Genomic DNA, 27,893 nt, shown 5'->3' with positions numbered 1-27,893 from the left:
TATATATATATAATGAATGTCCTTATTTTTAAAGTTTATATTTGTTGGATTTGTTTGGAAATGGTTGAGAGTCTTAACATCTTTAGTGAGCAAACCTTTTGTAGAAAAATCGAATCTAATACAATGTTAAGGCATATTAAATTCAATTAACTAATCACATCCGGTATGATAAAATAGAGTAGTAGAAGAGTAGAAGGAGCAGTAAACGTTCTCCTTTTGAGTACAAAATATAATTAGATAACCAACGAAATTGTAAATCTGTTCAAGGATGCTGATTCTACTGAGATTTCAACAAGTTACCGTGGAATTTGTTCCAATACTTTTACGTTAACAACATATGTAGAGTGCTTGATCTACACAAGGGAATGTCTAAAACTCAATAGATTTAGTTGACTAGCCCTTCGGCATAGCCTTGACTCATTATTTTTCCAAATCTGTGCCTCACTGAAACGGCAATAGGCAATTGGCTGTCGTGTTGAGCAGTCCTAGGCGCTGCTTCTGCTTGCGCTGCTCCGTCATGTGATCTTTCAGCTCGTGTAGTTGCGTCGACAGATTCTTGATTAGCAGTTGTGTCTCCAGGAGCTGTGCCTGCATGCTACGCAGCTCGATCTGTTCGCCATCGGCGTCCACTGCGGCCAGCGACATGGCGCGTAGCCTTGGGAACCATTCCAAAATGCCAGCCTTCACCATGGCGTATACATAACTTTCAGGCCCCGTGAACTCTGTGGGATCCTTGACCTTGACCAGCACAATGAAGTACAAGTAATGCCACATATTGTGCTCGCTTTTGATGTGCTCCTCGAAGCTGACCGTCTTGTTGTCGAAAGCTGAGCGGTTGAGCGAACAAATGAAACAGGTCGTCTTGAGTATTGCCTCTTTTTGCTGCTTTTCCGATCTCAGATCGGCAAATGTGTCGATAATGACACCAAAAATCAAGTTCAACACGATAATAATGACAATAAAGAAGAACAGCAGATCGTAGATGACGCGTGCCACAAAAAGACCCTCCTGCAAGGCAAATGAATAATTATTGTATTTTCGTTTCAGTTTAGAATGCGAGTTAATAAATTACCTTGCTCGAGGGTGCCCTCAGAATATCGCCAATGCCGCCACCATTTCGCAGTCCTTGGTTTAGGGTCGTTACAATGCACATGACCAGTGAGTCACAGGAGCGTTCCTTGGCATCGCCGCTGCCAACGATAGTTGCAGCTCCGTTCTGCCTTGAGCCGTCTTCACAGCCGCCGTGTTCGTCTGGCCTGGCACAGAACTGATCGGGCGACGCTGACACCGATAACGTTAACGGACTAACAGTCGAGGCATCCTGCTCTTCAAAGTCCACCGAAACGAGAAAATCATCTTTGAAGAACATGTAGCCAATTATGGAGAATAGGTAGACCAAAATCAATGCCAGCACGGCGGTCAATACAATGGAGCGGCCGTTGCGTGTAACTGAACGAATCACATTGACCAGCGTCTCCTCTCGATAGACAACGTCAAACAGCTATGAAAAGGCTCTGAATTAAATTGAGGAACACATCATTATTATATATACTTACCAGCAGTGAGTAGAAGAATGGATGGAAAATCAGTCCACAAAAGCAAAATGCTATATAAATGCAATGATAGAGCAGCTGAAAGTCGGTGATGATCTTCAGAAAGTGCTTCTCTAATGTGCCCTTGTTGCCCATAATGCTCACAATATGAACGCTCTTAAGCGTCACCTGCGAGAAAAGGATTGCAAAATATGAATTGAGCAACTGGATACTTGAGCAACCTGGACAACTACTTACCGTAACGACGCCCAGCAAACAGAGGGTGGATTCTGGTCCGAGTAAAAATATAAATCGAAGTATAACGGAGCCAATGAATGTCCGTATGCCCGACTCACGAGGCAGCGTAATGACTATAACCAATGAGAATATCAAAATGGCCCAGAATAGCAGTGAAATATGCGAACTGAGCTCTGAATATAGAAAAGAAAATCTGTGTTAACAAAACGTATAAATTCCAACTATATTCTAGTTTTATAAAAGTAAACTAGTATAATAGATATGTACCTAATAGAGGTATAAGAACACAAACCTCCCCAACCCACTAAGTAGACTATATATATATATTCTTTACATTATGCTACGAAATTTCATACCTGGTACAGTATTATCGAAGGGATAGAAGAAAGCCACGATCATATTGATTACCACAACGCAATTGAATAGTATATTGCTCCATAGCGACATGTAACTGCTAATCCAGAAGAGCAACGGCTGACCTGTAAGAGAAGTGAGTCTTGGATAAAATGCCATTCCACATATTGAAGGACTTACTTCGCAGCTTCTTTTGCCATTTCATTTCGTTAAACATCTCCTCGGCCTTGTCAAAGAAATCTGCTACTTTGGAGCCCTGATCATCACGTTCCGCCGTGTTAAGTATTTTGATTTTCGTGTCTGTTGTCAAATATTCACAAATTTCAGGTATGGGAAATACAATTTGCTCCAGTGTGCGATCGTTGCGAACAATCTGGGAGTGAGACGCATGGAGTAAGATATTATTAACAGAATAGACAAATAAGAAATTTCGGTCCTTACCTCAATTTGTGCCGTATGTGTTGCGTAGTACATGAGAGCTTGACTTGTTTTAGCGTCGAAGCTGGCCGACTGGGGATCTTCAGAGGCCTTGAGTAAAGCCGCCAGCTCCTTGTTGTGCTGGGCTAGCTGATGGCAAAGTATATAAATATTGTGTCCGACCTCGCGGGGACTGACCGTTGCATCATCGTCATCTGTTGCGGCGCTCGGCTCATCCGCATCGTCCTGCTCGTCGATGAGTTCTTCCTGATGATAGGCCTTGCAGGCCACCTCGACCAGCTGCTTGGGATTCATGTTGTAAAGTATGCGCTCTGCATTCTCGCTGTCGCCGCGGCTCTCCATGATGGCCAGCAGCAGTTTGGAAGCATTGTTCTTCAGCTCCAGCACCAGATCCATGCGATTTTCACCCAGGGGATTTATGTTATTCAATATCAAAGCGGTTATAATATCCAAACCGTTCGACTCGTGCGTGGCAATGCAATTCTGGTTCTCGTGGCACGGACCCTGGCAGTACTCGGTGAGCGTCTCCAGCGTTTGATTAATCAACGCCACATTGTGCTCGTTGATGTAGAGACCGAGTAGACCCAGGCCGCCGGTGGTAGAACCGCAGATGCAATCGAGGAACATCAGTGTTTCCGAGACGAGATTATTGTTGGTTTTGTTATTCTGATTACGCAGCAGATTCTGCAGATCAGGATTATGATTCTCACAAAGCAACTGCAGGAAGCGTAGAATGGGCTGCATGACGAGCACCTTGTTGGAGAGCTGGTTACGCTGCTCTTTGCTGTCTCGATGCTTTTCCAGCTTCTCGGCCAGTATGTCCTCCAGCGGGCTATTCACGCTGATCGCTGAGCTCTCCTCGCCGGAGTGTATGTTCCGTGCATTTCCATAGGCGCGCGCTGTGGCCAAGCCCGCATTGTGCAGCTCCCGTTTGAGCTCATCCGTGATGACAACCCCATTGCTCTTGAGGCCATGCTTGCGCGAGATTTTGTCTAGCTCCAGATTGGTATCCTGCTTGTGCTCATGCGCTTTGGCCGCAATATCCGTGGTGTTAACGGAGACCGTCGACTTAATTTCCTGCTGTGCATCCTTCATCTTCTCAAAGAAGACCTTGAAGAACGCCTGATTTAGATCATCGCTGAGAAACTTCTGGAACATGCCTTTCTGTATGATTGGATTGCCGCCCTCGAGCAGTGCTATTCCTAGCTCCACGGCCTCCACAAAGATGTTTGGTGAATGGACCGATTTAATGACCAACTCCACTACTAAGTCGGAGGCGCCCTCGCGGTCCAGATGATTCTGCATTTCGTGCAGCGTTTTGTCCGCACGCGCCAGATACTTGGCGCCAGGGCCGTGTGTAACCAAATGCAACTGCTTGGCGGGATCGGAGGAGGCCGCCGCGGCCAGAGCTGCAGCAGCTGCAACGGCAGCTGGCAATTGTGGGAGTCCGTCTTCAATCTTTGGCGCACTTTTGCACTGAAAGTAGCGCAGCAAGAGCGTCTGACGCAAGGCATCTCCCTTTTCGCCATAGTTGACATCAATGGCCATCATTTCACGTAGAGTGCGCAGCACCTTGACGCACATGCGTTCCTCCTTCTCCTCCAGCAACTTCTCTGTGTGCTTGATTAGCTTGCGAATGAAGCCTCCGCTCTCGCAGCGCTTACGCGCCTCGGTGCCAGCTGGGAAGAGCAGCTCGGAGCGATAAAGTATGTCGACAAGTAATGACAGCTCCGCCTCAACGACAGGCTTTAGTTGATCCTCCAGCAGCGAGACAATGTCTTGCAGTCCCTCAATGATGGAGCGATCCCAACGCATCAGATGGTTCGACTGTTGGGTATCGTACTTGGGCTGCTTGGAGGCCAGCAGCCATTTGGTCGTTTGTCGCGTCAGCATCGCAGTCTTGCTGGACATATTGGTCACCTGCTGCTCCAGCTCCAAGGGCAGCACAATGCTGCGCATTTTAGCCGATTCGGTCAGGGTGCGAATGCAGTTTTCTACGTTGAAGCGATCCGCCAGGGATAGCCACTTGCACTGAGTGAGCCGGTAAGTGGCCTGCAGCAGCTGTACAAAGATCACCTGCCGCGATTGCACTATGGTGCTCTGGTCCGAGAAGGGGCTGGAGAAGAAGCTGCTCAGCAAATTGGTTAAGCCATTTAGCACATAGGCCAATAGCGTCTTGTTAGCTGTGGCTGTGGTGTTCGATATCAACTGATTGAGGTCCACCAGGAAACTTTTTTCGAACAGACTCCACATGTGCCCAGAGGCGTAAATCTCTTTCATTTCCACCTCGGTGTCAATGTAACAATGATTGAGGAAGTCCACGTACGCTTCCTTTACCTCGGGCATGCACAACGGGTGGCATATGATGGTCACAATGTCGTCCAGCGACAGCAGATTATTGCACTTGATCTCCGTATAGACGTTCTTGCCCATGGTGCAGCAGGCGAGCAGCTTCACCAGTTCCACATGATATTTCAGCGGACTGTCGTCGCTAAGCTGTTGACGACGTTGCTGCTGCTGCTGCTGCATCATTTGCACGAAGTGGTGGAACGAGCTTTTATCGTTGTAGAACACCAGCACGTCTTCGCCGGCATTGATGAGCTCCTGCATTACCATGTCCTGGCACTTGCGTATGAACTGGTTTTCGGCTTTGACGATTGTCTGCAGGAACTGCAAATATGCCACATGTCGGCCGTGGATCTCGATGCAGTGCACAAAGTGTTGCACCACTTTATCGGTCACCTCGTTGCATAGCGCCAAATTGTCCTTGAAGATGGCACAGACAGTTTTTGCTTCGAGTATCTGCATGGACAAAAGGTGAGATTTACTTAAGGTACTATCGGACTATCTGATTGAATAATTACGCCTGGATTGAGAAACAAGTCGAGATGATTGTGCAGAAGAACTTGATTCTGTTGATTGCCCAGGCAAAAGTTCTGTAGGAATTCATGCGCAAGGCACATGAGCTCCTTCATCAGCACATCATCTTTCTCGTCATACGGGTTCTGCAGCAAATCCAGGACAACAGTGTGCACGCCGACATTGCGAAGCAGGCGCTGCTCGTGCTTGCGCGGCTTGACAATGGGACCTGTATCGAAGTAGTCGAGCATGAGTGGTATTAAAGATAACAAAGGGAAGGATTACCCACCAGCCGTCACGCAGAACTTGTTCATGCGAATGAGTATCTCCTTGACCTTTTGATATTCGCTGCGTTGCTCTGGCGAGAGTGTGGCATCGTATTCCAGATTATCCGCACCGCCTGCAGCATCTGCACCACCCAGCTCATCGGTTGCCTTGGCCTTGTACACCCACAGCTCGGACTTCTCCACACTCTGGCGCAATATGTCCAAGTCAGATTTGATCTGCTTGTAGGACTCCACATCACTGTCCGAGACGAGCAGTTGCACCTACAATGCAAACAGTCAAATATCAGCTATTAGTCTAACTTACAGCGGCATCAAAACGTGTTCATACATACAAAATCAAAAGATCTTTCATTACGATATGCGGAATACGTCCACTTTAGTGTTAGTTTAGTATATGTTAGCAGTGCGTGATCAGTGTTAGTTGTCACATACATATGATAAATGCAGTTAAACAGATTAGTAACGCGAGTCTCGACGTCGACATCGACACATCGAGACATCGAATTCGAATTCAAGAGCGTTGCATGCAAACCCAAGAGAGATGAAGAATAGAATTGAGAAATTAGAAAGCAACCACAAAGCATTACCAATATCGGTATACCGATTCCATTCAAGTCTCCGATGCAAACATAAGATTATATATAATACAATAAAACATATTAAAACAACTGTGTAAAACTATCCAAAGATTACAGGCCAATTTTACTTAACTACTCTAGTAAACTGATATACTATATACACATTGTATATCCTCTAAGTTCTTTGCGAATACGTTAAGCCTTAATGATATGATGGCACATGCAGACAACTTTAATATATCATCTATAACTACTTCAGAGTGAGTCACGCAGGACTACTTTTGGGAATAAGTAAACGAAACGGCAGCTTACCTGTCGGAAGGCTTGCAACACCTCCTGGCGCTGGCTAAAGTGACGGAAGAGCAGATGCAGTGCTCCAGATACAAGTGGTGCATAGTCGTGCATTATTAGGTGTAGCAGGACGCGTAGAAAGGTGCGTCCACCTTGTCCATCCAGATCCAAGTTGGCTGCATCGCTGCGCTCGCAGTCAAAGATGCCTTCCGCCTGTATGCCAATTGATTCCAGATCAATATTCTTCTGCCGTGCCGCAGCTGCAGAGGCAGCTGCTGCCGCTGCAGCCATGGCAGCCTCAGCTGCGGCTATTTGCTCCGCGTCGGTGGTGCCCGCACTGCCAGGTGTAGTCTGCGCGTTCTGTTCCTCGTTAGCACCGGGTGTGGTGCTATTAGGCTGGGTAACCACTTCGGATTCGTCGAACTCACGCTTGAAAATTGAGAGCAGGCAGCTGATCCTATAGTCTAGGCGCACGTCCAAGATGAACTGCAGTATTTCAATGATCTTCAGTTTGGTGTCCATGACCAGCGGATATTCCTTCATCAGCTGCGACACAGACTTGCGCTGCTGCAGTGCTATAGATGGCGCCGCAATCGCTTGACCAACGGAACCTAATGCCAGCGAAGTCATCACCGTACTCATGTCCCCAATGGAGCGCAGCACGCCACCCTCAGCTGTAAAAGAGACGTAAATTATGGGATTAGTTCAACTGTGTCATTTAAGCAGCCTTTCTTTCCAAGCTTACCATCATTTGACGTCTCCTCTTCGACAGCTTGTCATGGAGAGATCAGAGAGAACTTACTCGACTAACTTAATTTAAGGGTATCATTTTTGGTACTCACAATCGATATCTGTGTTGACATAGGAGCCTCCAGTTGTCGTCTCGGACACGCAGTCCAGTATGGAGAGCAGCGTCTTCGTTAAGCGCAGCAGATCGCTGAAGCTATAGAAGCCAAAATATATCAAATCCCTGGCCAGTTTAACCACCTGAAAGAGATGTGAGTGGATTAAATACGTGTTACTATTCATTAGTTTAGCTACACACCTCAAAGGTCAGCTTGTTCTGCTCCTGATCCGTGAATAGCCACACCTTGGTGGCCACATTGCACAAATAGTTTTCCACAAAGGCGATTGTTGTATTGAATTTGGCACGACAGGCCTGTTTGTTCTGGTCCGGCTGGAGGTTCTTGCCATCATAGCTACGCAAGATGAGCATGAGCATTAGCTGCTAAGTACTAGTCTTGATAACGAGAGTTACTCACTCCATAATAGACATCTTGGAGGGTATTTCACTCCATAGTCGAGCGTATTTCACAGGCGTGACTGGCTCCTGCGGGTCGCGATCCACATGCAAGTGCAGCATCAAACGGCAAAAGGATGCACGCAGCTCGTAGGGCATCGTTTCATCGGACATGCATCTGCAGTAAAGGAAACACTTGAGCAAGGCAATTTGTGCATTCAGTAGAGGAAACTACTTTAGTATCAGGTCAATATCCAATTGGGGCGAGAGTCTGTTCAGAGCCAGATACTGACGATTCAGGCACATGTTCGAGAACAGATTCAGCTGATGGCGATAGTAGTTCAATATAGCCGTCTCCTGTTCGCAGCCATCGGCCACGCAGTTGGCCAGATCGGCCATAGAGCGTGATGACTAAAAGCGCAGAAGAGTAATTGCTTTAAATAAGGGCAGACAGAAGGTAGGTCGTTCGACACTCACCGGTTGGCCCTTCCATTGCAAATGTATTTCGTACTTGTCGCCTGGCAGCCCAAGCTCCTCATCGTTGAGACTCGCACTATCCCATGTGGTCGAGGTGGAGGTAGACTGCACATCCGAGCGATCCTCGTCATCGCCGGCGACCTCAGTGAGCGTGGACAGGCAAACATCCTCGGAGGCGCCTTTGTAGCAGCGCACTGAAGCGCCGCCACGTAGCGCCTTGATCTGTGTGTCAATCAGAATGTCGACATTCTTATCACTAAGCACGCTCTTGCAGATCAACTCCTGGGTGACAGCAATGGCCTTGCGGTTCGAGACGCACAGATCGGACAGATAGTCGAGGAAACGCGAGTCCCAATTGTTCATATTTTTGCGCACAAGACCCACAAACGTCTCGATCTCGGCAGCCGTAATGTGTTTCTCCAGCAGCTTGCGGTTGTTGTGCAGCAGCGCGGTGATTGTATCTTCAGCAAGGATATCGTAGCCGATCTGTTTCTGCATCAGACCAAAGTGCTTCGCAATGTACTCCTGATTTTTGCGATAGTCCTGCTGTGAGAGCCGCAAAATGCGATAGCAAAGTCTGAAAATATTCTTGTAGGGCGCATTCTTGGGATCGCTCAGCTCGTCCAGTCGCAGGAATGGTCCATCGCCAGCCGTGTGCTCCTGGAAGGGTCCTTGCAGTATCTTGAAGAGCTGCTTTAGGATGTACTGCTCGCGCAGCAGTTTCTGTCGATCGCGTATGGGATTCTTAATGGTGAACTCGAGGGCCTTGGTCTTGTTCTGCTCATTCTCCATGCCAGCTATGAAGTAGACAATGTCTTGCAGCAGCGAGATCAGCGCTCGCCGCTCGTTGATCGATATGCTGCCATTGTCCAGCTTGCTGGTCACCATGGCCAGCACCTTGCACGCATCGTTGGCAAAGTCTAGATCACGGACCTCCACCGGCGACACGGGTATCAGCGCAAAAGCCTCCTTGTCCTCCTTGATGGGCGAGCAGCACACCTTCGACATGACCGGCTTATCGTCATCCGCATCGATAGGTATCGACGTTGCATGCACCCATGTATTGGAGCATATATGCTGCAGTCTCACATAACTGGACTGCGGCACCAAGCTGTCCGGCCGAGCCATTGTCGTTGCGTCCAGCACGAACACGGAGGCAATATCAGCCGAATATGGCACTGAGACCAGGCGATACAGTTTGCCCTTCGGTTTGTCTGTGGAAAAGGGAATGAGATCAGTTCAAAATATTTATGCGAGTCTTTTACGACTTGCCATTCAAAGTGGAGTTCATGGTAGAGTTTAGCCCCGAGTCCTTGCTACAGTCGCCCAACAAAGACTCATGGGCATTTGCAGCGATGGCTCCAGCAACTACATCGGACTCTGATTCGGCAGCCAGATAGTGGCCCGTGGCTAGATGCTTGAAGCGATACAAGGAATTCCAATCTCCGGCACCTCCACGACATGAGTCGTGTTGCACCACCTCAATCTCCCAGAGCGCTTTGCTGCTGGTCGCCGCAGTGGCGCTGGTGCGTCCCGTAGTGCGGAGAAAGACATGGTATTGCTTTTTGTACTCGTCCATGGTTAGAAACTTTTCCTGCTCGGCATGAAAGAGACGCACCACGTCGCCACCCTTGAGTATATGTTCCTGGTTCTCCTTGTGCTCCATGAACAGCGAGATTTTCCACGAGGTTGATGAGTTGAGTACGTTGACCTCCTTGCAGCCGGGATTATCGGGTAGTTCGTAGTTAGCGGCCACGTGCAAGTTCTGCTGATCGGCATTCACCGGACTGAGGATCACCTTGTCGCCCACCACAACGTAGTCGCCAATAGAGCGCAGCTTGTAGAACGGCTTTATGTAGAACCAAGAGCCCTCATTGCCATTCGCATCCAGATACACACGCATCGCATTTTTCTCCAGCAGCGACGGCAACCTCTTGTTGACGGTCAGATACTTGTTCGACTTCAAGTGGAGCAGCTGCACCACAGCTCGGCCGTACTGTATGAAGGTCCCCAGCAGTTTCTTGTTCTCCGTCTCATTCTGCTTCTTCTCGATTTCAGCGGCGTGCTAACATGCGAGAGAGAGACGCTACAGATCTGGGTATGAGATTAAGCTACAACTCAATGATGCTTACATGCAAACGCTTCAGCAGATTGGGATCTGTGTTCGAACTCGCCGACTGCTTGGCTGCCTTCCAGAACTGCTTCTGTGCAGAGTAACGGTTCATGGGACATATTTTGATAAGGCAATCTGCAAGCCGAGCAGTAATTAAAATGAGTCTGTCGAAAAGTCACTTGCCATTGGCGCTTACCCCTAAACTTTTTGGGCGGGCAACTCAAATCTCCAGCCTCGGGGCAAACAACGGTTCGATCGTCCACCAGACTGTAACACATCAAAGTCAATTAGCAACATAAAAGTCTCTATGCACTTATGCACAAATTGAATACAAGTTTCTAATCATTTTATAATTCATCATATATCAATTAGCGTGCACTAATTGACATATTGACATGTCAGAGAAGGGAAAAACTCTTGAGTGTCATGCAACAGTTGACTAGGCACTTCAAAGATCTTAAATGCCTTTGAAGAGCGAGTGCAGTTAGTTATGTTTGAATGTGAGTGCGAGTGCAGTGAGTATCCTACAAGCATGTGACAAATGGTACTCACCCGAGTGTGCTCAAGAAGCCGCAAACGCTGCCCTCCGCATAGAGGGAAACAATGTCGCCCAAGTGAAGGAAGCTCGCCGAGCCAATTATATTGTCGCCCATGTTGCTGGGTGTGGGCCGCAGCAGCGTGTGCTGGTGTTGCGTGTGGGCGAGTGAATGTGTGTGCGTGTGTGTGAATTGGCGTTGGGTTGTGTCCGCCCGCTCTCTGGGACTTTGCTTTTGTTGCCTTTGCTTTGTCTATGGCCGGTTATGCGAGTTAATTGCAAAGATTTGTCGCTGTCCTTGTTGTAGCAGCGTGTCCTGTGCACAAATAGAAAAATAAATAATATGTACATTAGCCACTATTATAGCTGTAAGAAATCACATGGGCGCAGTTAGGTCTAATTACATTACACAATCCATCTGTTATTAGTTATCGAGTTATCGCAATCAGCAGCTTTGCTGCCATTGACCTACAGAGCGTACCACGGAAAACTAAACCACTTTCGGGCGTTCCGCATGTCGTTCGAGGCATGTCAATAGATAATTTATTCACAGATATATAAACAAACCAACCACTCGTCCATTTCCCCAATATGGGCGCACATGGAACACTTCACAAGGCCCATACACACATAGATAAACTGTGCTGTCCCTTGAGGTCGGCAAAACTCTGAATTCAGTCTTAAATATGATTAAGTTTAATCATTTTTTATGCTTTATTAATTATATTCATATCTTTTTTTATTAAATTATATCATCCATTTGTTTTTTATCAGAATATTAGTTGAATATATATTTAATAATTCCATTCTTAATATATCTAATTTTTTAACAATATTTTCCTGCCTTACTTAACTTAACATTCGGAACTAAGAAACTTCTCGTATTCTTAATTTCTCAATAGTATTTTCAACAGCTTTTTCTTGCCCAATTGACTTAACATTCACATCTTTCACACATCCAAATTATAATCAGCTTTTCAGCAGTTTGGACTATGCTGCGTATGCTTAATATTTCTGTGGTCGTGTACTGTGAATGGTTTCGTAAATATTTTTTTAAATACTCATTAGTGTAAATGCTCAAATACATAATATATTGTATGAAAAACTAAGTATCGCCTCGCTCTTAGTTATTCAATGTTCTGGCCACGTGGCGTATGTGTAATATTGTCTCTTGCTCTATAGAAATGCTTTTTATTGTGAAAATGTTTGAGTCGACAATTTCATGTTTGCTGTCATTTATTGTAACTATTGTTTTTATTTTTTGCTCTTTATGATTTGTCTCCATTGTTCATAGATAATGGCTCAGATACGATCTGAAAGCAGAGGGTGGACAAAGTATCATAAAAAATGCTGTTTCCATTAGGAGAAAGAGAGAGGGAGAGAGAGACAGACTGCAGTAAAAGTTTTTATATTTTTACAAACTTAATGGGCAGCATGCCACATTGATTTCCTTCAAAAAAACAAACCAACTTTCGTCCTCTGTTAAATGTGGTGGAATCTTAAAAGACATTTTATTTGGCAACGCATGAACTGGGCTGTACTCTAATCTATTTTGGGGGCTAGCTAACACAAATTTATTATCGACAGTTCAGTGTATTCCGCTAATTACAAGATACAACCGAAAGATAAACATTGGCCTGGCCGCATGCACAACAAATAATCAATAAAATACATGAAATTTCCTGATTCCAATTTGTTGAGTTATTAACTATTAGGCAAGTGCTTGTTTTGCTTAGGTTCGGTCAACAGCATTCTGCGATTTCTATTATAGCCACGGACCATAAATTTGAGTAATGCTTAGAATATTCGATGTGTGCCATGTGTGTGTTCCCCTGTTGTATGTTGCTTAGTGTGTGTGTGTGCGTGTGTGTGTGTGTGTCGGTGTCGGTATGCTTATCCACAAGCTACAACACAAGAATAATAATTAGTTCGCTAGAATCAGTTGCGCATAATCAACAATATCTATTAGCTTGTCATTCACAATGATTGGCAGTTAAAGCTGGCCTAAGGACTAAATTCTTCTAGGCTTTAGCAATTCCGATGGGAATTTATGTATGGCAATTAGCATAAATCTGTAGCCGGCCGGTTTCTCACATACGCAAACGTTTATTTTTTGGCTGCAGCCTCTTCAAAGATTTAATTCAAAATTCATCATTTTGTGCTGGCAGCCATGCAGCCAGGCAGCCAGGCAGTAAGGTTGCCCCTGGGTGCCAAGGAATGCCAGCGTTTTCCGACAGGGGAGCAAGTGCTACGGAACTGTTGAAAAGTTTTCATGTCAAACACGCACACACACATGGAAAGCGAGGCCACAGAGTTGGCTGTGATGCTGCTGTGTGTGGCAGGTTCCCCTGTTAGGCAACAGGAAAGTGTGGCATGAAGCATGCAAGCAATTGTGTTCGGCAAAGGCGATATTTGAATCATGTCAGTGTGACAGCTGGCCCAGCTGGAACACCCGCGGCGCATCATATAATTCCTTCTCCACCGCCCACCCACGATTAAATCATATGTTATCATATATTGTACATACTAATGTGAGAGTGCCTAGCTTATTTGCCCTCTGCAGCTGTTAGACAATTAAGTTTAAATTTATTTAGAATTCCATCAAATTAATTAACAATCAAAGCACAATAAGCAAACGATTTCCCACGCAGTTGGTTAGCCACGTTTATGTTGTATACACATACATACACATACAACTAACTGCCTACACATACATACATACACATATAGGTATTATGTATCTGTGTTTGTGGGCTAGCAGGAAGAATGTATACACATGCCTGTGAGGCAGCGGCCAGGTCACTTATTTGCCTATTTTTTGTTGCTGACTGATGCTGGCAGAGCCATCGCACCACCGCACCACCGCACCACCACAGACACATAGCTCACTTTTCTGGCTCGGGCTCGCTTTGCCAGGTGTACATTTTCATGCTAGAGGAAAAGCCACTTACAAATATCTTCACAAATTATTTTTGTGACGAACGTAAACAAAACACAGCAGCCACAGTTGATACTTGTATTGTTTTCTTCAGTTTGACTTATAGCTGATGTCGTATATATAACTGGCATCAATAAATAATTTATGATTTGACTGAATATTTAAATTTTCTTTCTCAGATGCTACACGGCGCGACGGACAACGAGAGGCAGCAACAACGCTTCAACGGGCAACAGCAACACGTCCGAACCGACGACGGCGACCCACAAAAGGCCAGCGCTCAAATGAAAATGCTGGAAAAGCTTGCGCGTCGAGTCTCAGCCAAAAAGCTCAGGCGAGCGCCAAAAGCTTTCCAGCATATAAGGCAGTGTGTCGTGGGTGTAGCTTTTCGAGTGTTTTCTTTTTCTCTCTCTTTAAGGTAGTAGCTGCTTGTCACTGCCGTTGCCGTTGCCGTTGTTGTTGTTGTTGTTGGCTTAAACTTTTGCTTTCATTCATGTATGCCCGCGCCCCTCCCACCTATATTTTTGCACGTTTTACGCATCAGCGCGGCGAATTAGCTTTCTTAGTTGTGCATTAGTTTGGCCTCTCACTTTGTGCATCCGCTTCAGTGCTGGCAAAGGGGCGTGCGCAAATTTGATTTGATTTCGACATGGTGGATGACAGTGAAGATTACTTAGCATGCCTAATGCAAATGCAATTGCATTTTCCGGGCCAAGGTCACGTTTCACTTAAGACTGTCGCTGCACATCTTTCTTTGTGTTTGGTTGAGCCTGTTGCGTTCTTCTTCAAGTACCACTGAGTCTTAGTGCAAAGATTGACAAACTACTCGAAACTAAAGTGCGCGAAACTATTCTAGTTCAAGGTTTAAAACTATTAACTTAAGCTTTCTAGTCTTTAAAGCAAATTTGTGCGATAGCCGTTTACATATACATAAATATATATTTTACTACAGCAAAGATATCTTTAGATTACTATCATATAAGGAGATTTTTATACTATTGCTTAGATAAATTGACCCTGCTTGTATGAGGCTGACATATAGATAACTGCTCTTCTTTGTGATTTTGATAGAGAACTTAAATACATATTTAAATCATTTTAAAAGTGATAACTATGTTTGTACATTGAGTGACCGCGCTTTTTAATGCCGCATGATTTCTGACAAATTTCGAAGCGGCATTTTTATCGGCCTGTCAATGGACTAAGCTAATTAGACAAATTATAAGAAATGTAAATTAAAAACCAATCAATTTGAAACTAGATTAAAAAGCACCAGCTCACACACACACACACACACACACGCACGCGCGTATACACGAACTAACTAAAATCTCTCAGTTGCAGGCTAGCAGCATACGAATAACGTATACAAGCGGCAAAGCACAAAGCAAACGCTACAAGTGGTCGAGGCGACGTTGACGCTAGCAGCGACTGCGACGCCAACGAACGCACGTGCGAAAGGCAAAACCAGCTGGGCGACGAATAAAAACAGCAAAGCGTAAGGCGTAAAAAACAATAAATGAATTGCGCAAGGCGCAGGCGTAGCGCAGCTTTCTTTGAACTTAGAAAGCTGTATGCCAAACAAAAAAGCTGTTTGGCAACGCGAAAGCTTCGCAGACCGAAGGAAAACTTTTACCACTCACAAAGGGATATTCAGTAGTAAAGCGTCGCGCCAGGCGCAAAGTTGTGACCAGCAGCAGTCCAACAGCGGCAGCGACCGAGCCATCGAGCGTTCACTGCTTTTGCCACACGGTGCGTATGGGCAATGGGACGCGAGTGAGGTCTGGCAGCCTCCGTTTGGCTGGTCATTGGTTATGCATGTGTGAAGTTTAATGCTAGAAATGTGAAATGAGAAATGAGTATAGCTTGTGCTTTTACAAACTTGTAATGAAACACGACAGCAACACTAAACTAAACACAAGAAATTAAAATCTTTTTTGTTCAACACAAAAATTCACAGTGAAAGCCCCAAAAAAAACTCTGGCCCAAGAAGGATAAAAGTTATATGTGACTGTGCGTGTGCGTCTGGGTGTTGGTGTGTGTGAGTGCTGCTGTATTTGTGTGTATGTGTGTGCGCGCGTGTCTGTGTGTGTATGTGCAAAAGGAATAGAGAAAGCAAAGCATCCCGTAGGAGTGGCACACATACAAAAGTGTTTGCATAACTTAAGGCGCCCGCTACCCTTGCGCTTATATACATACATTCTATGTACATCTGTCAGTATATAAAGCCAATATAATTTGATTTGAGGCAAGTCCGAGCAACGATACAAAAAGTAGCAGCACTCAAAAATAGGACAATTGCTAACTGGCTGGCGTTTCATGCGAAAAACTTGTACAAAACATCGCAAATAACATCACAAAATTTGTAGTAATATGCTTTAAAGGCGTGGCAGTTGTCTGGAACTCGTCTCACTCACTGTCAATGGATCCACCCAGGACGGCTCAGTGCATTGTTTGCAGCGCTGTTGTGGTTACACTGATTCTATTATTTGGATTCCTTGCCTATTTTCTATATATTTACGTTTACGGCTATGCCGTGGACGAATTTCGCAGCAAATTCCTCTCGCTCTGTATGTGCTCATTGACTTATCCTTTCATAGATTATGAACTTTAAATATTTTCTTTACAGTGTATAATACGACTTTCGAAGCTAACGAAATCGGTTCAGTGGAACCAATGATTGAGGACTCTGCTTATTTCTTTGACGATTGTAAAGATAAGAAATCTTAAGACAACTCAAGCAACAAATGACAATAAGCATAAACAATAAAACTTTTTACAAAATATGCTGAAAATCAAAGCGGGATTTACATATTTTACAATACAATCAATTTCAAGAAATGACGTATTTATTACGAACAAGACAAATCTTCTAGGCCAAGACCTTAACGAGCTTCATTGAATATCTCAAGTATAAATTCCTAATGTTTATTAATAGTAAAAAATGATTGTTTATTATTCAAAATAGATAATCTTTGCAGTATTTTATTTAAATATTGAAATACAATATACATTAAATATACATTTTCAAGCCTTTTGTACCCCATGCTATATTTTTTAAAACTTAAAATATATAAAAATAATAAAATATAACTTTAAAACAAGAACTTCATAAGTATAAACAATTTAACAGCAGCAAAACATAAAAAAGGATTTTCAAGCCAAGTAATACGAATCCAATTGGATTGTGATTGTGTGTCATCTGTCTCGTCCGGCATCCGGATGCCAATAAAGGGCTTAAAGGTTCGATCAATTCAATGGAGCGCAACGGGAACCAAAGCATATGTTAAGCAATTCGTGTGTGCGAAAATGGTATGAAAAGTTGATGATGAGAGCACAGCAGGAAATACTCTTCTTAAGCAAACTGAGCAGGAATTCATTTTACAAACTAGGCATAATCAAGGACATATTATATTATATAAAATTTCTCGAGAAAAAACTTAAATTCACTTGAGCCCAGTCCATTCGATTTAGAGGTCCATTCCAGAGACCGTTTGAAACTGTGAACTTAGTCACCAAATGAAGTCTTATGCAATAATGATAAAAAGCTCTTTAAACTCGAAACGTGTTAAAAGCTAAACACACACACAGGGCCATAATCAGAAATCGGTCCAAGCGCAACGGTTTAGCAAATGGTCCTCGGGTCGCTTCTTGCCGTTATCCTTTGCTGCTTTATTGGCTTAGACAGCTTTTGTACTGAACTGTCGCACAATGAAAGGGATAAAGGTTAAAGCAACGGGAGCAAAGGGGCGACTCTCAAAGTTTTAGGCATTGATTGAAGCTTTTGTCTGTGCGACACTTTTGGGAATACGCCCGTCTCACCGCCCCACACTCTGTCGCCTTTTATATGCTTGTCTATTTACCCCACGCCCAAGCCCAGTCCCGATTGCCATAAAACAATTGTCGTTCATCTTGGAAAATTCAATTATATCAAAGAGAACCAAAATTTGAACAGCATATCCTGTTTGTGTGCAACACGAGTACCAGGATATCCTGCCAATCCAATTGCATCCGCATCATGACCAGAGCCAAGGCAAAGATATTTTCCACATGCGATTGGGTTAAATTATTTGAACCGCCCACCATTCGCTGCCTTGCACCTGCTTTTCTCTCAATTTCAATTGATTCTCTGGCGAATGTCAGCGCAAATTAAACGGATAAATTGCGATTCAATGTTTTAACACAGCTGCATTGAAATGCGCATTGAATTTAGTCTTTATGTAGGGAGCATCATGTCATGAACTAAGTGTAGGCATGAAAAAGCACTTACAGTGAGCTAGATTTATGAGAACTGCAGAGGAGAGCAGGGAGTTTGAATTTAATTAAAGTCACAGAAACTAATATACCCGTTTGAATGAAAATACTTACAAAGGTGCATCTCTATGTCAGCTTGAATTACACAAAAGCAACTGCCGACGTCGCGACATTTGCTGCCAGTTGCAATCAGGTTCAAAATGCAACCCGCAAAAGGCACAAACAACAACAAAAAATACCAATTAAACAAAATGTGAGCAATGGCACGTCTGCTATACGAAACTGTCCTCCATAACAAAACGTAGCTCACAAACAAAGAGAGTGAAAGAGCATTTAATGGCAGAAAGAGCCTGAAATGGAAGAGTCTGAAGATACTGGGGATATACTTAGTAGTGAGTCAGTCAGTAATGCTACGAGTCGAAAACCGAAATCAACTATTTATAGCCGATTATTAATTGAGTGAAATATAGAATCGCAATGCACAGACGGTTTCTATAATAGAAAGATTTCAAATTGATGATAGAATAGGTCAATTTGTACAAATGAATGTTTAGAGTGATTAGACAGGCGTTTGTCTTGATTTTTCTAATCTTATATAGAAATTTAGCACTGAAAAGCATGTGAAATATGCAGTTCTATTCAAAAATATTCAACTCGATTTGTAATTGCAGCTTATAATAATATTAAGTAAATATCTAAATTTCAAATGCAGATCCCTTACGAGTCCTGACATTTTAGAATAGGACTTTGAACTATTTGTAGTGATTCTTCCCATATTCAGGCTTAAGAGCTGAAGATCTCAGCTTTGAATTATTTTATTTGAATTTAGGATACTTTCAGAAACTATTTAGATGCATAACATTTATAACTTATACATTCAAAATATAACTTTAACAATAAAAATTAGCTTAACTTAAACAATAGAAAAGTATTACTATAGACCCATTAAGCATCCACGACTTGCTACGTGCGTAGCCATAGAAATCTCTATATTTAAGTGTTTTAAAGTGCTTCTGTTTCGCTGAATCAATGGCAATTGCCTTGCAAATTGATTTGCCAGTGTCAAATATTGATAACAACTTTAATAACACTAGACTACAAGTCTGACATTATTTGTCTGTTATCTTCATTTTGGCATCAATGGGTCATCAAAGAAAACATTACTAAAAGGCTAATAAAATTCTTGCTATTGAGCCTGAGAGCTGTTGCATAGTGTAATCTGTATACACAATTCCAGCTGAATAAACAAAGCACAACACACAGACAGCTACGCACACACACGCACCCACACATACACAAGCCATTGGAATTAAATTCGTATTAGTTGTAATGAAGGGTTCTTTATTGCAGTCAGCTTCAGGTAAATAAATGCAATCAGAGTATCTTTTATTTATAAGATTAATTGTCGCTTAACTATTTATGTTAATTTGGCATTTCGAAATGGTGCTAAAGCTCGTCAAAGGCATTTTTGTTGCCGCTCAATTGATCTGCAAATTATGCACATTAATACATACCTAGACTGCTGCACGTGTATGTGTAATATAAGAGCACATTTACACACACACACACACACAGAAATACATACTTGCACATGCTCATGTGTGTGCATGTTTGTTAGCTTCATGCATAACTTTAAGTGCTCTCAATGGCTCAGTCATTGATTTTCGCTGAAAGTTTAATTGAGTCGTCATCGGCATTTTACCTCGGTTCAAGCACTCGTGTGTGTGTGTGTGTGTGTAAGCACATGCATTAATAAATATATCTGTGAGTGCGGAAGCCGTTAAAAAATCTGCACAACGTGTGAAATTTTTTACGGTCCGCAAAAAAATTGAATGCAACGCGTGTTGCGGCAGCTGCATGCGGCGCCATCTGCCCAGCCCACTTAACAGCTATAGTGCAGCCGACACACATACATGCATACATTCAGCTGCGGCCCCCACTTGAATACGAAAGCTCTTTCTCTTTTTTACTTTCTCACTCGCGCTCTCTGTCCCTCTCTCTCCCGCGTGCTCACTCTCTCTCTCTCTCTCGCTCGCTCTCTTTCTATCTGCTCAACAATGTGGCGCTTAATTAAGCACGCGTGTGTCTGGGTGCCCTCTTTTCATTGCAAAGTGAGAGTGCGAGAGGGCGCCACTGTTGTTATTCTTGTTGCTGTTGCTGCTGCTGTTTGTAATTGATTCTGAATAGGCAGCGAACGGGTGGTTGAATATTTTGTGATTTGTCTTCAATTATTCAACTTGTAAGCAAAGTCGTTTTTTTTTAGCAATTAACTGCACTGTCTTTGTACCGTTATCAAAGACTCGCTACTTGACCCAGTTGCCAGTGCAGCAAGGCCCTTTTGTAAGCACTAAAGGCCTGCAACATTGGCTGCACCCAGCTGTGTCGAACAACAGGTGGAACGGGTTTTTCTTATTGGCCCTACATACATACAAAGTTACTTATTTACATGGGCTAGTCGACTAAAGTGTCGTTTTGTACTCACAATATCCGTTAAAATCTAAATTGTTTGGCGCTTCGGAGATTCGCTGGCAAAAATATGTTTACGCATTCCTTTCGTGAATGTAAAAGTTGAATCATCAGACCGATCTTAGGCCCTGCGGCATATATACAAATGTCTATGAATATGGGAGCAATAGCACTCACTCACTGCCCGTAAATCGAATAATTTGATTGCAAATTAAATTTTATGGCCACACACTCGAAATGGCACTTGAAAGAACTCAATATATTTTTCACCTTGAGTGCGCGCACTTAACCACAAAAAGCGCAAAAGGGGAAGCTGAATAGCAATAGCAAAAGCAGAAACAGAAACAAAAACGGCGACCGACCGACCGACCGCACACAATAATAACAATAACAATGTTTGAGCAGCGACGCGCTCGCCGCAGTTACTTTCAATACGTAAAGGCAAACGCAGAGAAGAAGAGAAAAAAAACACGCGACAACGATTCCGCGTACGGCAGCAGAAGAAGGCAATACATAAAGTAAACGCTCAAAGCAACGTCAACAATGACGCCCCCGCGCCCACAAGCCGCTGTTGCAGCAGTAGCAGCAGCAGCAGCAACAACGCGACAACGCCAAAAGACAACTTTTGAGACACCGCTCTGGTCGCGGCAGAGAACGCCGACGTCAACGTCTGCGTCAGCGTGAACGCAAGCAAACAATGGTCTATTTTCAATTACAATTTTCACACATTTCCATGCACATTTCTGATCACGCCTACATGAGCAGTTCAACCTCCTACAAGGCCGCACACTTTTCCAATCAATTTAAACACAAATCGGCAGCTTAAAGACGATTAAGATCCGATTTTAGATTGCGATTATATTTCTTTCGTTCAATTTCGCTTGCGTAGCGCTGCGCGATAAGCAAATCCGCGGCAAAGCGACACGCGACAACGATGAAGACTGAGCGCTATGCGCAAACAACAAGTGTCAAAAGCATATGATCGTTCGATTCTTAAAAACTCTGGCAATATTATTAACGTTAACATTAACATTTGAGCACTTGGCTCAACGGGTTGTGCAACGCTACACTGTGACGATCAACAGTGGCAGTTTACAGAGGCGGGAAATTTGAAAATAACATTAAAGCTTTAATCAACTAACATTTGTATTACAGAAAATGCTCCGAGCATAGTTAATTTGGGGGGTGCCACAGAATTCATCACGCCACACACACATAGCTACATTTCCCAAAAGTTGCAAACAAAAAGCCGCCCGCAGCAATATGGCTGCTGCATTCGCTTATCGCTGGCTTTTGTGTGCTGCTGGCATTGTTAATGTGCTGCCGATTGGAGGACAAAGGCATACAGCTTCGGATAATCCCTCAACGTACAATATAGGCGGTGTATTAAGCAATTCCGATAGCGAGGAGCACTTTCGCATAACAATAGCGGTAAGCGTGTTTATCTTTTCTATTTGTCTAACAGGATTGCGGATTTCTAATGCACACTTCTTCAACTGCAGCATCTCAATTTCGACCAGCAATATGTTCCACGCAAAGTCACCTACTACGATAAGACAATACGCATGGATAAGAACCCAATTAAAACGGTGTTCAACGTCTGCGATAAGCTAATTGAAAAGCGAGTAAGTATGAAAGCACAAGCAGCTGGAACAAAATCTGCATTCCGGCTGGCAACACGCAAATACAATTACCGCCCGACACTGCCAGTGTTGCCACCCCGCATTGGGCGCCCGTTTCACCTTTCATTTTAATAATTCAAAAGGAAATGAATCGGAAATGAGTCGATGACAAACGGTAATTCGCCTGTGCATATCACATACACTCATTTTGCTCGTTGGCTCGTACGCCTGATTGCCTTTTGGCTTGCTATAAGATATATGAGAGCTAAATGGAAGCCAACGGGATAGTCATACATTAAATGTCCCACCAAGCCACATGCGTCGTTCCTTTAAAACAAACTACTCTGGGCGATTTATGAACTCTGTCACATAAAAATCTTAGATATGGGAAGCTTTCAGCCTTCAAGCTGCCTAAGCTGCCGTAAATGAACTATGTTTAGAGCATTCTAAAGATATACTCAGGGTCCATTAATCATAAGTAACTCAGCTGCGCTCCATTCGTATCAATTTGGAATTGGGGGCTTGGAAAGCTCAACGTGCAATTGTCATTTATCATGAAATTTGAACATTTTGAACCTTTCATTAGACACCCAGGAGAGCGAATCACAGTCAGCTCTCGGTGGTCGGGTGCCGGGTTGCTGCTGCCAGCAAATGATGCACATCTATTTTGGCAGTCAATTGCAGATCCTGGTGACGCCCAATTCGATTTACACTTCCGCTTGTCTAGCGATTGCCTCTGGCTGCTTCTCCATTTTTTCCCTTTCACCTTTTTGCCGTTTACCTTCTGTTTTGCTCATTTCCATTGATTTTGTGTCGCTTGGGCAGGTGTACGCCGTCGTCGTTTCGCATGAACAAACCTCAGGCGATTTGTCGCCGGCAGCTGTGAGCTATACAACCGGCTTCTATTCGATACCCGTCATTGGCATATCCTCGCGGGATGCGGCCTTTTCCGACAAGAATATCCATGTCTCATTTCTGCGCACCGTGCCCCCCTATTACCATCAGGCAGATGTTTGGCTCGAAATGCTCAGTCACTTTTTGTACACCAAGGTAAGCGAATGATTGGCCCACGTTATGACACGGTGACTTCAAGAATTGTCATTGCCATCGACAGGTAATCATCATTCACAGCTCCGACACGGACGGACGCGCAATTTTGGGCCGTTTCCAGACCACCTCGCAGACCTACTACGACGACGTCGATGTGCGCGCGACAGTCGAATTAATTGTTGAGTTCGAGCCAAAACTGGAAAGCTTTACGGAGCATCTAATAGACATGAAGACCGCGCAGTCTCGGGTCTATCTCGTCTATGCCAGGTAAATAAATTCACCTTACAGAGCAATTTATTACAAAGTGTCTGGATTATTGCCCAAGCTTAGGACAAGTACATAAGATATTTATATATTTTTTATAATTTGTATTTTTTTACATATTTATTCCACTATCAAATACTCCTTTGACCCATTAAAGTGAGGTCGGCGTTGCCCTTACCTCCATATCCCCAGGCACATTAAGACAAGTTCTTTTATTCTCTATATTCGCAGCACTGAGGACGCTCAAGTGATATTCCGCGATGCTGGTGAATACAATATGACTGGCGAGGGACATGTGTGGATTGTGACGGAGCAGGCGCTGCATGCAAACAATACGCCGGACGGAGTGCTCGGCCTGCAGCTGGAGCATGCCCACAGCGACAAGGGACACATTAGGGTAAGCAGAGTGCCGCATAGTTGAATTATTCATTATTGTTGTTGCCGGATTCCCTGCTTGCCGTCTGCAGGACAGCGTATATGTGCTGGCCTCGGCTATTAAGGAGATGATTTCGAATGAGACCATTGCCGAGGCGCCCAAGGACTGCGGCGATTCGGCTGTCAACTGGGAATCAGGTGACTATTTAGCACAGGACATGTGTTGCATGGAAGCTTATTAATGCCACATTAAACGCGTATCACAGGCAAACGACTATTTCAGTACCTGAAGACACGAAATATCACGGGCGAAACGGGTCAAGTGGCATTCGACGACAACGGAGATCGCATTTATGCCGGCTACGATGTGATCAACATACGGGAGCATCAGAAGCAGCATGTTGTGGGCAAGTTCAGCTACGACAGCGTAAGTGCATCCACTCTCTGATCAGTGCTCTGATCGTCCTAAGACCCTTAACTACTCCAATTTAGTTGAAGGCCAAAATGCGAATGCGCATCAATGACAGCGAGATCATTTGGGGCGGCAAACAGAGACGCAAGCCAGAGGGCATCATGATACCCACACACCTCAAGGTGCTGACCATAGAGGAGAAGCCGTTCGTCTACGTGCGACGCATGGGCGACGATGAGTTCCGCTGCGAGCCAGACGAACGGCCCTGCCCGCTGTTCAATGCCAGCGATGCGACAAGTAAATACTATAATCGCCATGGAATTGGGGCAATCTCTTTGAACTGTCTGTTCTGCTTGCAGCTAATGAGTATTGCTGTCGGGGCTACTGCATTGATCTGCTAATTGAGCTCTCCAAGCGCATCAATTTCACCTATGACCTGGCTCTGTCGCCGGATGGTCAGTTCGGACACTATATCTTAAGGAATAATACGGGCACTATGACGCTGCGCAAGGAGTGGACGGGTCTCATTGGAGAGCTGGTCAATGAACGTGCCGAGTAAGACTTAGTGGCTGCACTCAGAGAAAAGCATGTGTCGAATCCAAATTAATGCTTCTCTAAAGAGCGAACAATCCTTACCTTAGTAATAAATTCGAAAGAGAGTTTTTCCTTAATTGTTTCTCTGAGTGTAGCTTTTGTCATTTAACTTTTATGAATAGATCTTACTGTGTGATTTCTATACTTTCAGCATGATCGTCGCACCACTAACCATAAATCCGGAGCGTGCTGAGTATATCGAATTCTCGAAACCATTCAAATACCAAGGCATTACAATACTCGAGAAGAAACCGTCCCGATCGAGTACTCTTGTGTCTTTCTTGCAGCCATTTAGTAACACGCTATGGATCTTGGTAATGGTGTCGGTTCATGTTGTGGCGCTCGTGCTCTATCTACTGGACAGGTGCGTACTATATGAAGCAAAGCCCATTATAAGTAGCGTCTAAGTCCCAGACACAAACCTTAATACCGATTGAGTGATGGCTTGGACATAAGGCTCGTTGCGTTTGACGGTTAAAGGTCAGCGAGCACCGCGAACATCCTCTCGTATAATATCCCCAGACATCACTTAGCCATGGTTTAGCCAGCTGGACAACTTAGCATACGATCGTTCTAACTAAATGATTCTCTAACACTCAGATTCTCACCGTTTGGACGCTTCAAGCTCTCGCACTCGGACAGCAACGAGGAGAAGGCGCTGAATCTCAGTTCCGCTGTTTGGTTCGCCTGGGGCGTGCTGCTCAACAGCGGCATTGGTGAGGGTACGCCGCGCAGTTTCTCGGCCCGGGTGCTGGGCATGGTCTGGGCCGGGTTTGCCATGATCATAGTCGCCTCATACACTGCCAACTTGGCTGCCTTCCTCGTGCTGGAGCGGCCCAAAACGAAGCTGAGCGGCATCAACGATGCCCGCCTGCGCAACACCATGGAGAATCTCACGTGTGCCACGGTCAAAGGCTCCTCGGTGGACATGTATTTCCGGCGTCAGGTGGAGCTATCGAACATGTACCGCACCATGGAGTCCAATAACTATGTCACTGCCGAGCAGGCCATTCAGGACGTGAAGAAGGGGTAACTGAACTTGCTAGCGAACTGAAGATCGCCTCGAGTGTTTGTTTACCATATAGCTGAAATAGTCGCATGATTTTGCCACTGCAACTAACTACAACTAACTACAACAACAATAACAACAACTTTTCCAACGATACTCACTCTTCACTCTGTCCACTCAATTCAATATCTTACCACTCTCTTTTCTCTCTTCCCCCTTATATATTTATAAATCGCTCTCTCTCTCTCTCTCTCTCTTTCTCTTCAGTAGCCGTAGTAATCGTACTCATATTCGTATTGTACTCGTATTTAAAAGAAACCTTTAAATCTTTCAATATTCTCTACAAAACAAAACAAAAGAATTTTTTCTTATCTCTTATTTGTTGTACAAGAAAAATTACTGTAATCTCAGCTCGATCCTAACTTATCTAAACTTTCGTTTCCAGCAAGCTAATGGCTTTTATCTGGGACTCCTCTCGCCTGGAGTATGAGGCTTCCAAGGACTGTGAGCTGGTCACTGCTGGCGAGCTCTTCGGACGCAGCGGCTATGGCATTGGCCTGCAGAAGGGTTCGCCCTGGACAGACGCCGTTACACTAGCCATACTCGAGTTTCATGAAAGTGAGTTGACCCATCAAATGCCAAAGGCAACTCATCAATTACTTACTGCACAGGCGGCTTCATGGAGAAACTGGACAAACAGTGGATCTTTCATGGTCACGTCCAACAGAACTGCGAGCTGTTTGAGAAGACGCCAAACACGCTGGGCCTCAAGAATATGGCGGGCGTTTTTATACTGGTGGGCGTGGGCATAGCTGGAGGCGTGGGTCTCATTATCATCGAGGTTATCTATAAGAAGCACCAGGTGAAGAAGCAAAAGCGCCTGGACATTGCTCGTCACGCAGCGGACAAGTGGCGCGGCACTATTGAGGTAAGCGCCGTGGTCATAGTTGAAATGGGAAGCTAATCCGTAATCTTCGATTTATAGAAACGTAAAACAATACGCGCCTCGCTGGCCATGCAGCGGCAGTACAACGTGGGACTGATGGCCAGCCATGCGCCAGGCACCATCAGCCTGGCAGTGGACAAGCGTCGCTATCCACGTCTGGGCCAGCGCCTGGGACCGGAGCGCGCCTGGCCGGGCGATGCGGCCGATGTGCTGCGCATACGCAGGCCCTACGATCTGACCAAGTCGGGTCAGCTAGGTCTGGGCAAGACACGACCCCAACAGAATCCATTGCCACCGCGCTACTCGCCTGGCTACACCAGCGACGTCTCACATCTGGTCGTATAAGTTAACATTTTTTAAACCAAAGAAAAACGAACACAAAGAGAGTATTATTAGTGTTATCCATGATTTTATATACATATATATATCTCATTGCTCCATACCTGACGATTTACAAGCCAAGCCAAGCCAATTGAGGGCGTTGGTCGTATATAAGTTAGATTACAAATTTATATATATATATATTATATTTTGCCAAATTAAAATTATTTATTTATATACGCTTGCTGCATTCAACGAGATCAAGAGATTATCTGACATTATCAAGTGCGTCTCGTGTATTTATATATATATATATATATATATTATATACATGTATTGTTAAATAGTCGGCATTTATTTGATGGAAGTTAAGTTTGTGTAGTTTTTCAATAGATGAGAATAAGAATTTGTTGAACTCCATGTCGAATTGACCTTAAATGCTTATTGCTATCTAACTCTACGTATGCCCGCTTTAGCATAATTCCCAAAATCTTAAATATCAATATCTATCTAACTACTAACTGTCTGTTGTTATCTGTGTAGATCGAATTGTAGCTCATATGAGACGATCATCAGAATACCCACCCATTGTTACACGGTGTACTAACTTGAATTTTAAAACGATTTTCCACAACAAAAAGCTCCGATTTTCAAGATATACGAATACAATTTATACACTT

The 27,893-nt window shown here is 44.3% G+C and overlaps 3 protein-coding genes across 4 annotated transcripts; 2 read left to right on the top strand and 1 right to left on the bottom strand.

Moving 5' to 3' along the window:
• Position 1: 1 nt before the first annotated feature.
• Positions 2 to 21,582, bottom strand: LOC111603662 (inositol 1,4,5-trisphosphate receptor). Of its 2 annotated transcripts, XM_023321345.2 has the most exons (21): positions 20,637 to 21,582; positions 10,980 to 11,278; positions 10,624 to 10,694; positions 10,447 to 10,562; positions 9,587 to 10,379; positions 8,315 to 9,528; positions 8,073 to 8,248; positions 7,860 to 8,015; positions 7,643 to 7,796; positions 7,440 to 7,584; positions 7,343 to 7,369; positions 6,619 to 7,271; positions 5,731 to 5,989; positions 5,447 to 5,670; positions 2,586 to 5,384; positions 2,325 to 2,517; positions 2,147 to 2,269; positions 1,791 to 1,963; positions 1,557 to 1,721; positions 1,073 to 1,501; positions 2 to 1,008 (listed from the first exon to the last, which is right to left on the bottom strand). In XM_023321345.2, the coding sequence occupies exons 2-21, from the start codon at positions 11,078 to 11,080 to the stop codon at positions 442 to 444; spliced, it is 8,538 nt and encodes a 2,845-aa protein (XP_023177113.1). In that variant the 5' UTR covers positions 11,081 to 11,278; positions 20,637 to 21,582; the 3' UTR covers positions 2 to 441. The 2 variants fall into 2 exon arrangements, with proteins under 2 accessions (XP_023177113.1, XP_023177114.1); XM_023321346.2 differs by lacking the exon at positions 7,343 to 7,369.
• Positions 15,577 to 27,355, top strand: LOC111603663 (glutamate [NMDA] receptor subunit 1). Its single transcript, XM_023321347.2, has 15 exons — positions 15,577 to 15,652; positions 21,776 to 22,051; positions 22,123 to 22,245; positions 23,068 to 23,292; positions 23,357 to 23,559; positions 23,788 to 23,953; positions 24,024 to 24,129; positions 24,198 to 24,358; positions 24,424 to 24,640; positions 24,703 to 24,898; positions 25,089 to 25,301; positions 25,538 to 25,966; positions 26,392 to 26,564; positions 26,618 to 26,874; positions 26,932 to 27,355. The coding sequence occupies exons 2-15, from the start codon at positions 21,884 to 21,886 to the stop codon at positions 27,235 to 27,237; spliced, it is 2,943 nt and encodes a 980-aa protein (XP_023177115.1). The 5' UTR covers positions 15,577 to 15,652; positions 21,776 to 21,883; the 3' UTR covers positions 27,238 to 27,355.
• LOC111603664 lies at positions 15,785 to 16,640 on the top strand. The gene is made up of 2 exons (XM_023321348.2): positions 15,785 to 16,470; positions 16,530 to 16,640. Exons 1-2 carry the CDS (start codon positions 16,323 to 16,325, stop codon positions 16,628 to 16,630), a joined length of 249 nt encoding a protein of 82 aa, XP_023177116.2. The 5' UTR covers positions 15,785 to 16,322; the 3' UTR covers positions 16,631 to 16,640.
• Positions 27,356 to 27,893: the final 538 nt, after the last annotated feature.

This window comes from Drosophila hydei, unplaced genomic scaffold (assembly GCF_003285905.1).
Source record: "Drosophila hydei strain 15085-1641.00,03,60 unplaced genomic scaffold, DhydRS2 tig00008119-arrow-pilon, whole genome shotgun sequence".
Classification (NCBI taxonomy): domain Eukaryota; kingdom Metazoa; phylum Arthropoda; class Insecta; order Diptera; family Drosophilidae; genus Drosophila; species Drosophila hydei.
This window is presented reverse-complemented; position numbering and strand designations above follow the sequence as displayed.